This window comes from Aethalodelphis obliquidens, unplaced genomic scaffold (assembly GCF_003676395.1).
Source record: "Aethalodelphis obliquidens isolate GAN/ISIS:26980383/991018 unplaced genomic scaffold, ASM367639v1 scaffold30, whole genome shotgun sequence".
NCBI lineage: Eukaryota > Metazoa > Chordata > Mammalia > Artiodactyla > Delphinidae > Aethalodelphis > Aethalodelphis obliquidens.
Window position 1 is genome coordinate 9,119,455 of NW_020837974.1, and position 13,442 is coordinate 9,132,896.

The 13,442-nt window shown below is 60.0% G+C and overlaps 1 protein-coding gene across 2 annotated transcripts in view; it reads right to left on the minus strand.

Annotated features, from left to right (window-relative positions):
• Positions 1-716: 716 nt before the first annotated feature.
• Positions 717-13,442, minus strand: part of MLXIPL (MLX interacting protein like) — an 18,628-nt gene continuing 5,902 nt past the window's right edge. The window contains exons 3-17 of one of the 2 annotated variants that reach the window (XM_027126142.1): positions 10,636-10,718; positions 10,382-10,471; positions 10,039-10,083; positions 9,316-9,517; positions 9,111-9,191; positions 5,910-6,079; positions 4,083-4,599; positions 3,773-3,840; positions 3,547-3,697; positions 3,278-3,390; positions 3,068-3,187; positions 2,776-2,903; positions 2,572-2,695; positions 1,854-1,983; positions 718-1,586 (exon numbers count right to left, since the gene is read on the minus strand). In XM_027126142.1, the coding sequence (XP_026981943.1) occupies positions 1,468-1,586; positions 1,854-1,983; positions 2,572-2,695; positions 2,776-2,903; positions 3,068-3,187; positions 3,278-3,390; positions 3,547-3,697; positions 3,773-3,840; positions 4,083-4,599; positions 5,910-6,079; positions 9,111-9,191; positions 9,316-9,517; positions 10,039-10,083; positions 10,382-10,471; positions 10,636-10,718 (2,141 nt within the window). In that variant the 3' untranslated portion in view covers positions 718-1,467. Of the gene's footprint in view, positions 1,587-1,853; positions 1,984-2,571; positions 2,696-2,775; positions 2,904-3,067; positions 3,188-3,277; positions 3,698-3,772; positions 3,841-4,082; positions 4,600-5,909; positions 6,080-9,110; positions 9,192-9,315; positions 9,518-10,038; positions 10,084-10,381; positions 10,472-10,635; positions 10,719-13,442 lie in introns of both variants that reach the window. The other variant, XM_027126141.1, reaches the window with a different exon arrangement.

The window sequence follows — 13,442 nt, forward strand, 5'->3', positions numbered from 1 at the left end:
ACTGAGGGAAAGTCAAAGCCCCCAGAAGACCGGCTCCTGTTTCTAGCCTGCAAATGTCTCCCCAAACGTCTCCAGAGGTTTCTGAGCACGTGAGAGGGCTCAGACTCGCCAGGCCTGAATGTAAGCTCCACGAGGAGAGGGGTGCAGCGGTGAACAGATTCCCTAGGGCCAAGACCATAGCTTGGTCTGTGGTAGGCCCTCAGGAAATATTTGTTAAATGAGTCAATGAAAGGGAATTCTCCAGTGGTCCAGTGGTTAGGACTTGGCACTTTCACTGCAGGGGGCACGGGTTCAATTCCTGGCCGGGGAACTAAGATCCCACAAGCCGAGCGGTGCAGCCAAAAAAGAAAATTAAAAAAAGGGTCGACGAAGTATTGGGGCCATTTGCCCCAACTTCCAATCGGCAGTATCAGTTCCTTCTAAGACATCCCGACCTGGTGGCCACCCACCCTCTGCTTGCACATCTCACGCAGTGAGGCCGTCACTACCCGCTAAGGCAACGTCCTCCTTCTGGATGGTTCGGATGGAAGGCCCTGTCACTTCCACTCTGGGGTCCCGGCTCTGCCCTCCTCCAACGTAGAAGGTGGTGAGCCTCTCTGAACCTCCCCCGGCCATAGAGGATTTCCAGGCTGAGTGTCTGTCATCTCTCCCTTGACTCCCTGTGGCCTATTCTCAACTCAGCCCCCAGAGGGATCCTGTTAAGAAGCTCTGTCTGATCTTCTTTCACCTCCACTCAAAACCCTCCAGGAGCTTCCAGCTCAGAGGACAAGCTAAGGTCCCTTCATGGCCAGCGAGGCCCTCTACAAGGCCACCTCCCACTGCAAACCGCTCTCTTTCCATCCCAGAGTGAGAAACTCTGACAGTCCCTGACAGTTTCTGTTTTTATTGGTCAAGAATTCTTTACAAAATCCACACACACTCATCCACACACATACCAGATGCCTCCCCTGGCTTGGCCACCCCCTGCCCTGCTCTCTCCTGGGATCAGACCTTCCTGGCCTCACTCAGGGATGCCATCCTGCAGCCCGTCCAGGCTACCAGTGGAGGAGCAGAGAGAAGGAACCTCCTTTTCTCCTTCCCGGCTTAGAAACAGAAGCCTGTGCCTGACCTGTGGGGGGAGCAGGTGGGAGTGACAAGGAAGCATCGTCCCCTTCCCTCTTTCAAACTCCCTGAGTTGCCAGCTTAGGCCCCCAAGTGCCACAGCTGCTAAGGCCTTGGGATCCTCTTCTACTTGAAGCTTCCCCGTCCCCATTTTGCAGACTGGAGAATGGAGGTCCAAAGAGGGAGGATGATCTCCCCAGGTCACAGCATTGTTGCTATAGTAGAGCAGGGACTGGAACTCAGTTCTTCCCGGCTCCCAGGAGATCAGAAGAAACCCTGCTTGAAAGCCGGGACCCGGAGCAGGAGGGGAGTGACCAGGGAGAGCAGCCCCAGGGCAGCTGAGTGAGCAGCACGGTCCGGCCAGCACTATACAGATTTGCCAAGGGTGCCCTCTGTGACTGCCCGCGTGGCTTGCTCGGGTATACAGTCCGGGTCCGTCAGGATACTGGTAGATGTACTCAGCTGGCGTAGGGAGTTCAGAACAGCTGGGAAGAGAGAGAGAGAGGGAGAGACACTTTCTGGGGTCAGGGCCCTACCCTTGGATGCTGAAGACAAAGGGATCGGGGGAGGTACTAGTTAGCAAGACTGTCAGTCATCCCCTCCTAGGATCTCTGTCTGCAGATGTCCTGGTGGCCCATCTGGGGGCATGGTGGGGATGGACAAGACCCTAGGCCACAGTGAAGACAGGCCTGACCTGGGGTCTGAGTAGGGTGGAAGCCCCTGCCCGGAGGCTTGGCAGGTGGCTCACGTACTTGGCCGGAGAGCAGGCAGGGAGCAGTACTGGTCCAGCCAGGCCAGTGAGGTCTGGCGGAGGCTCTGCAGGCTTGCCGTAGACACCATCCCATTGAAGGATTCGAACAGAGGCCGGATGAGGATGCTGAACTGGACCCAGGTCAAGGAGCAGTTCTGTCATCCAGCTGGTACCCTCACCCATTTCACATGTAGCCCTGACATCTGGCTACTGTCCAGCCTTGAACCCTAAGGACTCCTACTGTAGCCGCCCTCCCATACACTAAGGCCCTCCCAGCTCTCTGGCTCTCAGGCCCTTCCCCCAGCTCCTCCAGGACCTTCCTTCTGGGCTGGACTGTCCCCCATCCCTGGGCTTCCTGCCCTGGCTCAGTCAAGGGCTTGACCAGGTAAGGGGGTGAGAGATTCTATGTCTTCCCACAGGCCCACCCCAGTCATGTTACTCCAAGTTTAGGTTCTCCCAAACTGCCCCTGGGACTTTCTGAGGGCAGGGCTGTGGTCCCCTCACCCAGGGGGCTCCCCCTCAGTTTCCCTCTGCTCCCAGCCCATCACTGGGTAATGCTGCTGGCCAAGATGCCAGGGGCCTTGAAGAGGGGGTAGAATCGGAGCCCTTTCCTCTGGGATCAGCTCTGAGACCCTGCCCGGCCCGGGGAGCAGAGCCTGTGTCGGGCCCAGCCTGGTCCGGCTGCAGCGCTCACCCCGCCACTGGCCAAGTGAGGATACTACCCAGAACTTCCAGTTATGCAGCGTGCGGGTCCGGACATAGTCATCGAACATGTCTCGCATTTGGTCGAACCGCTGGTGTGTGATGGGCACTCCCGTAGCAGGCAGCTGCTGCTGGCACAGGCTGGGGGCACGGGGCAGGTCAGGGCGGGGAGTCAGGCAGCAGGCCCCCTGGCCCAGCGCCTGCAGGGCCCCCCCACCCACTTGATGGCGGCATTGAGCGCCTCGATCTGGTCCCGGAGCTGCTGGGCCTCCTCCTGCTTGGCGGCTCGCTCCTGCTGCAGCATGGCGATGTACTCGGCTGTCTTCTGCAGCGTGGTGGCTTTGCTCATCTACGGCAGCATCGTAGGGCTGGGCTCAGGGACTGGGGGTCCCCCACCCTGGGACCCACTGAGGCACTGGGATGGGAGGAGGCAACCGGGTGTGTGGAGGGCCCTGGGGTGTTCCACGATGGGGCCCTGGGGCTCGGGGGTGCCAGCCTGGGCTGGAGACGCACCTTGAGGTTGGGCTGGGTGCTGAGTGTGCTCACCAACCCGTGCAGAGTGTCAAACCCCAGCTTGATGTTGAAGCGCCGCTTCTGCTCCGCAGAGATGTGTGTGATGCGCCGGTTTTCGGTCTGAGGGGGCAGAAAGCGGGGTGAGCCTAGGAGGGGGCCTGGGAGGGCCTGTGGGGAGCAAACAGACCCTAGGGTGAGAAATGGTGCCACCTTGTTGTCCGGATGGCCCCGGCTTAGGATGCGTTGAGGGGAAGAGATGCACGTGCTCAGAGTCCCCTGGCCCGCCAGGGAGTTGAGCTCCCCAGACAGCCGCCGCTCACCACCTGTGTCAGAGACAGACAGACCCACAGACAGACCAACACAGGGGAGAGGGTCCCATTTCCCTGGCCCTCTCATCCTGGCCCCAGATGTAGTCCCCCCTTCTTCCTTCCCCTCCCTCCCTCCCGCAGAGCTCCCCGATCCCTGCAACCCCTCTTTACCGCTGGGTGCTGGGGGCGAGAGCCGCTCCGCTTTGGGGACAATCAGGGGCCTGGGAGGGGCCAATGTGGCTGGACCCGGAGGTGGTCGGGGCGGTGTAGGGGCCGGGGTCGGGGGAAAGAAGGTGCAGGGGAACTCGGGGGCTATCTCCTGCTGGGGTGGAGAAGGGCAGAGAGTCGGGGTGAAGCCCCGGGGTTCACCGCCACCTCCCAGTGCCCGCCATCTTACCGGGGACCCTGGGGACCGGAGGAGGGTGCTGGACACAAGCGCAGGTTCCAGGGCTTGCTCAGGCTTGGCTGTGCACAGACAGAACTGTGAGGGCTGCTGGGGCCCCCATCCCATCATCTCCCAAGACCCCGTCCCTCCCCTCCTCACTGCCCACACCGCTTTTGGATTCAGGGCCCAGGTCCCTCATTCCTTGCCACCTGCCCTCCGGCTGAGCCTGCCCCTTAGCCTCCACCCTCTAATCCCTCTAATCCCTCTAATCCCACAGGCTCCCCGCTCCGCATCTGGTCTCCACGTCCCCTTCCCAGCTCACCTGCTGTGAGCAGCTGTGCGAGGCAAGGATTGTTGCCCCCAGCAGTGGCAGGGGCCAAGGTGGGGGGGCTGGGCCTCCGCCCCCTGGGGGACTGGGTAGGGGGCTTGCCTCTGGGCCACGTGCCTTGGGGCACGGTGAAGTGAGGCTCCGAATACCCCGAGGGTAGAAGGTCTAAGGGGAAGGGGGCGGGGGCAGGGCCTGGACCCAGCTGGGGGGTGGGTGCGAAGGCCGTGGGAGCAGACGGCGGGGACACTCCCGGGGCAGGAGGGACAGGAGGGAAAGAGAATCTGGGAGAGAAGACAGGCTCTTCCTGCAGCATAGCAGGCAGTGGAGCCATGGGAGGGAAAGGGGGTGGGGCACAGGGCTCCAGGCCAAGCCCCTTGGCAGGGCTGGGGTATTGGAGGAGGGGTGGGCGTGCGGGAGTGGGTGGGAGCTTGGGCTTGGGGTCTTCAGGAAGGAGGAAATCAGAGCTCAGGAAGGCACTGGAGTCCAGAGGGCCAGGGCAGCTGCTCCGAGCCTGGTTGGGGGACAGAGGGCAGGGGAGAGAGCTAGCCTTTCTGAGGCCTCCCAGGCAGCCTCTTGCCCTGCCTGAGCTCTGGACTGGGCACTGGGAGAGTTGGGAGAAATGGTCCCTGGCCTCAGACACACACCCCAGGAAAATTATAATCTAATGAGGGGAAAGAGTGGAACCCATTTATGCACAAATTAGGCATGAGAAAGAGCATCAATCTTCCTGCCTGCCCATTCGTTCACCAAATAACTTACCAACCCATCCATCCATCCATCCATCCATCCATCCATCCATCCATCCTCCATCCATTCACCTACCTATCTATTCTCTCATCTATGAGCTAGCTCATCTACCTATATTTCTACCAGCCTACCAGGTATTAACCCATTCACCAATCCATCCAACCACCTATATACTTCCTTCACTCACCCACCAACCCACCCATAGTCCATCCATCTATCCACCATCTGTATATTCACCAGCCGCACATCCATCCACCAGCCCATTTATTGATCCACCAAACTACTTACTCATTTACAAATTCATCCACCAGCCCATCCATCCAACCAACCACTCACCTACCTATATATATATATATACCAAGCTGTAAGCATCTACCCCCATCTACAACCCAGTGATCTATTCTCCAACACACCCATCCATCCACACACTCATCCGTTCACTCACTTGCTCACTCATTGGGCAACCATTTACCCAGTGCCGTTAATGTGCTTGAACTGTGCTAAGTATGAGAAGATGCAGCGGTGAGTAAAGCATAGCCCTTCCAGCAAGGAGCTCACAGTCTAGTCAAGGAGAGAGACCTCTCAAACAATGAACTATGCTAGTGCCTGAGAAGTCTGATAACGGAGGGAAAAGGCAACTATCCTAGCATCATGGGGGCAACATCTGAAGTGGGCCTGGGAGTTCCTGAACCAAAATGATGGAGTCGCTGCTTCCTAAATGCACACGCTCAGCTTCAGCCTCCATGCTTCCGTTCCTGCTTCTCCTCCCCTCTACTGGTCTCTTCTTCTGCCCAAACCCAAGTCATTCATTAAGGCCCAGAACTCCCCCCTCTTCCAGGAAGTCTTCCACAAGCAGCCCAGCTCCACACTCCTCTGTCCTCAGGCTCCCCCCCCAACCATCTTGTCAGTTCTGCTTCACGAGGGTCTTTCCTCCCCAGCTGAACGGTGCCCTCCTGGAGGCCACAGATGGGGTCTTTCTCCCCCTCCAGTCTCTCTTGTTGGACTGAGCATACTCAGGAAGTACCCTGAATACCTCCGGGATGTGGGCAGGTGAGCTGGGCAGGGTGAGCTCACCTGCAGGCGGTTATGTCCCGAGAGGTGGGTCATGCCCGAGCAGGCAGAGGGCACCTCTGAGCCCAGGATCCCACTGCTGAGGCCAGGGTCAGCCATGGGGCCAAAGCTGGGGGGCTCCAGGAAGCTTGAGGGTGTAGGTGTCTGTGGGGGGCGGTAGTTGGTGAAGAAATCTGTAATTCAGACACACAGGGTGGCAGCTGTCAGGGTTAAGGCCGCGGCTGGAAGCAGCGGGCTGGCCCTGTCCCCAGGCTGGGCTGGCAGTGGGGTGGGGGCCGGCGAGGGAGGGGGGGCCTTCCACAGGAGATTGTGAAACTGGGAGAGTTTCTGTCTCACTCAGGGGAAGCCACAGCAGAGGCTCTGGTGGGATGGGCCTGAGTGGGAGACAGCAGGGGGATGTGCGGGGGTGTCAGTGGGACACCCCAGGAAGCAGCCTTCCCACCGAGCCCCAAAACTGGCTCCAGAGGCCCCCCTTCCCCACCCCTGGCCTGGGAATCCCAGGCCTTGTCTGCTTCTGTTACCAGCTCTGCTGGGGACGTGGTGGGGCGGGGTGGTACTGGTACTGGAGACTACCGGGGAGGGAAAGGGTGGGGTCCAAGGGGAGGAGGTCTAGGATGGGGAAAAGGGCATCATGGCGTCAGGAGTTCACGGAGTGAGTTAGGGGTGAGAGGGGTTAGAAGGTCAGTGGGTCTGGGACAAGTCGGGTTTGCTGGAAGGTCAATGGGTAGGGCTACAAGGACAGAGCTCAGGAGTGTGGGTGAAGGGACTAAGGGGGGTCAGAGCAGGGGTCAGAGGGTGGGCTCAGAGCGGGGGCAGGAGTGAGGGGGTGCTGGAAGGCCTGGAAGAGCTGGCGGGGAGCGGGGCAGCCAGATTGTTTGAGGTGCGGGTTGTGTAAGCCCCAGGCTATTCTGGTTTTGGGAAGCGGCTGCCTGCGGCCTAACCACATCCCGGGCCTGGGTGCGCCCGCCAGCCCGCTCCCTTCCGGGCACCCTTCTCTGACCCTGAGCAGCCTCCTGTCTGCACCAGCTCCCAAGGCCTCCTGGTCTGGTCAGACGCGACCCCACTGGCCTTGGATGGACCCCAGCCCCCTGGCCAAGACAGGTGGTCAGGCCTTTCTCCCGGGGGCCCCCTTGAAGGAAACTCAGGAGTGGGATAAGCCAGCACCAAACCTCGAGGCTGACTGGGTCTTATTTGTGCATCTCATGTGACTGGGGGCCCGTGTGCTGCTGGATGGCCGGCTCTGCGTGTGTCAGTCTCATGTAACACCTGTCTGTCTGCCTCTCTGTGTGTCGGTCCCGCTGTCTGGAGCTCTGTCTGAGTCCGTGTGCACCTGCCCTGGTGTGAGGTGCTCAGTGTGTACACGTCTGCCCTGTGCCCACCTCTGTGTGTGTCTGTGTGTCTTTCTCGGCCACAAGGGCTGAAGGGCTCTTCTTGCTGTCCTCCTGCCTCTCTTCCACAGAAGGACTGGGTGGCAGCGGGTGAGCGGCTGCCGATCCTCCACCCCCGGCCCCCAGGGACCACGGGCCTCATCACGTAGCCCCGGGATGCTCAGGGCCACAGAGCAGCTGCTGCTCACCGTGCCGCCCACTCCCCAGAACCCGGTGGGGCTCACAGAGCAGCAAGCCCAGCCCAGCCTGAGTCACCACGTCCCCTCACCACGGCGTGTCCCCACCCCACGCCCGCAGAAGGCACTTCCGAGTCCCAGCCACCCGCGGAGCCCTCCCACCCTGTCGCCCCCACTGACCTGCGATCCCCTGGCTGAGCCCCTCCCCCGCCCGGTGCTTCCCCGAGTGGCCCTCAGCCAGCCTCTCGCTGCTCCCTGAGCCCCTCCACCAAGCCCCCTCTCTCCACAGAGTTATGGCCCCCTCACTAGGTTTCCTCTCAAGTGAGGAGCTCTTGGGGACCAAGCGGCAGCCCTGACGGCCCTGGCGCTCCCTGCCCTCCCAGTTCACGGGGCGCTTAAGGGGGCCACACTAGCCGCCTCCCCTGTGCGACCCACACCCCCTACCGTAGGTTGCCCTCGCTGGCCCCCCACTCTGGCAGCCACCCTGCACCGAGAGAAGTCGCTTCCCAGCCCCGGTCGATCAGGTTTTGCCCAGAGCCTGGGTTTGGGGGGCAGCGGCTGGGCTCCTACCTGCGGCAGGGGTCTGTGTGCCCAGACGGGGCTGCTGCCCTCCCAGGCTGGTCTGCTCCCAGGGCACTGCCATCAACACTGCTGTCCCCGCAGCCCCCAGCCCCCACCCAGGCAGGCATGGGGGTGGTTCCTCATTCCCTCGTCCCCGCCCCATAGGCTTCCACCTCTTAACTGACAGGCCCAGGACCCTGCCAGTCAGGAAGGAGTGGAGGGGTCACCCAATGCAAGCCTTTATCCCAGGAACCCCCTTTCTGCACCCAAGGCCTCAGCTGAGACAGGCTGAGCCTCCACGTCTGACCCCCAGCACGGCTCCGGAGCCCCCTAAGTGTGTGGCTCTCAGCAGCAGTCTAAGTGAAGGAAGCGATGCTAGAAACAGGCTGCTACAGAGACAAGAAGAGACGTCGGTCCACATGTGCTATATAGACATGATATCTCCGGAGGGACGTGAGAAAGCGGCGACTGGTGGCCCTGGGGTTCAGGAGAGGGAGCCAGGGCCAAGGGCTACTTTAAAGAATGCTTTGTAAGATATGATTCCTGGGGTTTTCTTAAAAATAACATAGGAGGGGAGAATTGGGTGAGGTCTAGATGAGATAAAATGGCCAAGAGTTGATAAATGTTGACGTTGGTGAGGATTCCATGAGGGTCAGTGAACTCCTCTCTCTCCCTACCTGTGTGTATGCTTGAAATGTTCTTTAATAAATAGTTTTTTTAATGAATTATATAAATACTGGTAAATAGACCCAAACAAAGGAGAGCCATCAAAGACTCTCTCTCCCCTGAGAGAGTCCCAGCATCTACTGCTCTCCTGGGAACTCCCCAGAGCCTGCAGCTTCAACGCTCCTGGTCCCCTGTCCCCTGCTAGGTACCCTGTCTGGCTTGCTCTCACCTGAGGCCACGGCACCTGCATCCCAAGGCCAGACAAAGGGAGACCAGGAAGATCCCTCAGAAATCACCCAGATCATCTGCCCTCCCAGAGGGGCCTGGGACTGGCCTGAGGTCTCAAGCGTACTGGGGCTTTCCTCCCACTGACCCTGACCATCCACTCACCCAGGAGGAGGGGCCTGCCCCACCTGAGATCTCCATGAAGTCATCCAGGCTGGGCTGCAGAGGCGTCAGGTCTGGCTGGATCATGTCAGCGTTGCCAACATAGGCTGGAGGGGGCAGTGGTGATGTCAGCAGCATCGGGCAGGGCGGAGTGGGGGCACCCATGCCTGGCCATCCTCCCTTGGCTGCCTGGATCCCCTCAGGCCTCCCTTTCCTGGCGCAGCCCCTCACCGTCCTCGGGGGGCAGCTGCAGGGGTGTAGGGCCGGGCTGAGTCATGGTGAAGAGTGTGTCGGAGATGTCGGACAGAAAGCAGTCGAGATCCAGAAGCTGCCGCCCGCCGGTCTCCTCCTCTGGGCCCGCCAGCAGGACGGGCACCACGCTGGTGAAGAGCTGCTCGCACCATCGCTCCGGCGGCTGCCACCCCCCTTCCACCTGAGGAGACAGAGCTGTCAGCAGCCCCAGGTGGGCTCCACTGCCCTACTCCTTCCCAGTCTGGAGACACAGGGGTCTCCCACCGCCCCCTGCCTGGGGGATGAAGTGGTCAACCATCCAGGGGGCCTCTCTGCAGACAGCCCCTCCTCTCCTCTCTCCGGTGGACCCACTTTGCTGCCTGAAAGGCTAGGGTCACCCCACTGGCCTCCAACAACTCCTCCCAGGAGAGAGGCTGGGGTGGCCTGCTGAAGAGATGAGGGTCCCTTCCTGCCCCTACACTTTTCCCTACCTGGGTCCCCAGTTCTTAGAGCCCCATACTTCCCCACCACTTGCTTAGTGAACCAGAAGGCTTGGGGTCTTCCCACCACTGCGCTCCAATGCTGCCCTTCCCAAGAGGAGAAAAGCTCAATTAATCAACCAGAGGACACACCCACTCCACTCACGTCCCACCCTCACCCCACCACCACTGCCTCGCCCACCCGGAGGGAAGCATCCATTCTCTGGGTCCAGGGAGCACCCACCTGCTTTGGGGCCAGGAGATCCCCTTCCCTGCTGGACTTACGGAGCTGCAGGAACACACAAAGGTGGACACTGGATCCCTTTCCGCTCCTCCATCGCTCCCCGCCAAGGCCTCCCTACTCACTAGCTCCCCCAGATCAACCGGATCCCTCACTTCCCCTCGGAAGCTCTTTGGCCCTGGGAGGTAAGGAGGTTGCGAGGAGGCCCTGTGGCCACTGGGTGGCGCTGTCGGCCTGGGTCTTAATGGAGGACAGGGTCGGGGTTGGGGTTGGGGGGGAAGCCCTCCGGGGCTCTTGCAAGAGAGGCCGTGGCCAGAAGTCGCAGGGGAAAGGGCCCCCCACTGACCCGCTTCTTGTAGTAGATGCGCCACTTATGGTACTCGCGCATCACCACCTCGATGCGCCGCTTCCAATAATTCCCCTCCAAGACGACGGCCTGAGGAGGGCCGGATAGGGGACTCAGTGCGAGGGGCGGCACTGACCCCACCCCTCACCCAGTCTCCCTCTGGGCCAGCCCCTCCCGCTCAGCATGAGGAGTGATGGGCAGGAGGGGCCTGGCTCGGTGGGGCGGCAGGTGGTTGGTCCCGTGGTCTCAGCTACCTCCGGTTTCCGGTGTTCATCAGCCTCAGGCCCCTGCAGGGGGGTCACGAAGCCACACACGGGGCTCTTCCTCCGCTCCACATCTGAGAGAAGAGCGCCAGGTCAGGGGTGTCCAGCTCCCTCATCTCCCACTCCAAGGGGACTGGGACTCAAGTGCCACACTATGAAATCCTGCTTGGCCTTCCATGCTCTGATTAAGTGCCACCTCCTCCAGGAAGCCTTGCTGCCTGCTCTAGCTCTTCCAGATCTCCCTCTTCTATGAGACTCTGTAAAACAAACCTCCCACACCCCATCTGCCCCCTTGGGAGCCTAGTAGGTGTGCAGGCAATGCTTGCTGAATGGCATTGTTGGGCCACACGAAGTTAATTGCCCCAAGAAGGTCCTGGTCAGGCTGGCGGGCTAGAGGTCCAGAGCCCTGGTCCCCTGCTTCAGGATACCCAATTCCATCTGAGAGCCACCGCTGGCCCACTTCAGGCCACCTGCCTGAGCCCTTTCTCTGCCTCCTCCACCCCCATCCCTGTCTTCAACCTTATCTCTCTCCAGGCTCCTTTTTGGCCTATAAACAAATTCCAGGCTCTCCTTTACCTCTCAAACCTTCCCCTTCCTTTGCTTCCCAACAAGCTAAATTTCTTCCCATCACCCCTTTGCTTTCCTCCCAGACTCTGGCAGACCTGTCACTCACCACATCCACCTCTGCCCTCCCAGTTGCATTGTCACCTCCGGTACCTCAGCATCTGCCCGCACACCCACCCCGCTGGCCCAGCTCCTGAACTCAAGGCTCTGGCCCTCCCCAGTCCTGTCCTCCGAGACCTTGGCTGCAGGGCACCCTCCTTCTCCCTAAGCCCCGGGAACCTTCCCTCTGTTCTCTTACTTCCCTGACCACTTTTCACTGGCCCCTCTGCCAGGCCCACTCCCCCTAGCCTCTCTCACCCTGCTCCTTTCCAGTTTCAGACCCATCTTCCAGCTGCCTGGGGAACCTCCATTAGGAAGTCTCAAAACATCACTCTCAGACGTTTGGGAACTTCCCTCCCAAGCCCACGCCTCCTCTGGACTGCCAACACTGCATCCCAGTCTCCCAGCTCCCCACCATCTCCCAGTGTCCCCATCTAATCCTTGGACTGACCCTCTCAATCCCAAGGGTGTGTGGCATTTCTTCCACCGTCCCCTCCCCTCCATATTCTCACCGTTCCCCTGGTCTGGTGTCATTTCTCGCCTAGACCTCCCTGACTCCAGCCTCACACTCTCCAGCCCATCTTCCTGCTGTGGCCAAGTCAATTCTTCCTAAAGGGCAGTACAGGCCTAAACCCCTCCATGGCTCCCTGAACCTCCAGGATAAAGCCCACACCCCTTAGCTTGGCTTCCAAGCCCTCTGGGACTGGCTCCACTGCTTCTCCTGCCTTTCCATTGCCTTCATATGCCCCACCTTGAAGCCAGACCCGAACCACCCTCCCACAACAGCCCTCTGGTTTTATTCTACGTGGAATCCCCTTCCCTTCCCTCTGCCTCATCACGTCTGCCCGCCCATCAGGATAGCCTAGGGCTGCTCCTGTTCTAGGAAGCTTTCCCTTGTCTGAAACCCCATGGTCCCATGTGCCTCACTTTCCACCCTGCCTTGGCCATTTCTCTACATGCTGGCCTCTCCGTTGGGAGTGAAGGCAGAAGCTGTTGCTTTTAGCCCCAAATCCTTACATCTGGCACAGAGCTTGGCACACAGCAGTCCAGGCTACGTGGACTCCTGGGGGTTAGAGCAAGGAGGATCTCAGAGTATCTGTTCCTGGCTGCCTAGTTGAGGATATGAGCACCAGGAAAGACTGGGCTTGCCCAGGGCCCCCAGAGAGTCAGTGCTGAGCAGGCCTGGTCAGGCTCTGCCCTCCCCCACTTGGCAACCCTGTGCTCTGGACAGAAGGGCAGGGATCATGTGGCTTCCTAGAGCTGGGACATGCTTTATTTAACAATGATAAGTTCATCCATTCATGCAGCCTCCTAGGCCCTTGCACCTATGCTGGGATAGGTGCTGGGACAGGGGATCCATGAATGGATCGGGGAGGAATCTCCCAGCTTAGTGGGAGAGACAGGAAAGCACACACATCACATGAGCTAAAGCAAAGTGGAGAGTCAGCTCATGAGAGGTGCTCTGGGATATCAGAGGAAATCAGGATGACTTGGGGGTGTGGAAAAGGGAGGGCTCCTGGAGGCCAGGAGCCTGCCGAAAGGGTGGGGGTGTGAGGGGGAGGAGCCAGGCAGCCCTCCAGCAGCCCCACTCCTCCCCCTTTCCTGAAGCTGCCCTTCAAACCTTCCGTGTTCAGGGAGGAGGAGTCCTGACATTGGTTAGAGGCCTGCTGTTGCTATTATCGCAATAATAGTAGTAAATCCCAGCAGCTCACCTTCAGGGAGCCCTTGTGTGTTTCAGGCCCTGTGCTGAGATACGGACCATCTATCTCGCTGAAAACTCACAGCAAACCTCGGCAATAGGATCTATTATGATTCCCACTTGACAGACGAGCAAGCACCAACTGGGGGAGGCTAGGGACTTTCCCAAGGTCACACCGCTAGGGTGTGCTGGAACTTGACTCAATCCCCCTCTGACTTAGAACTCGGGGTCCTTCCATCAACTTGTGCCACAAGCTGGGTGAGGACCCCTGGGTGGCATCAGAAATTTCTTCTGCAGAGAGAAGGGTCTGCACCCCATCCAGCTTTGAGGGGAAAGGGTACAGGGTGAAAGCTCAGGGTGGGGTGGGAGGGGGAGGGAGTTAGAGACACCTTCTCCGCCCCCCCCCCCCCCCCCCCCCCCCCCCCCCCCCCCCCCC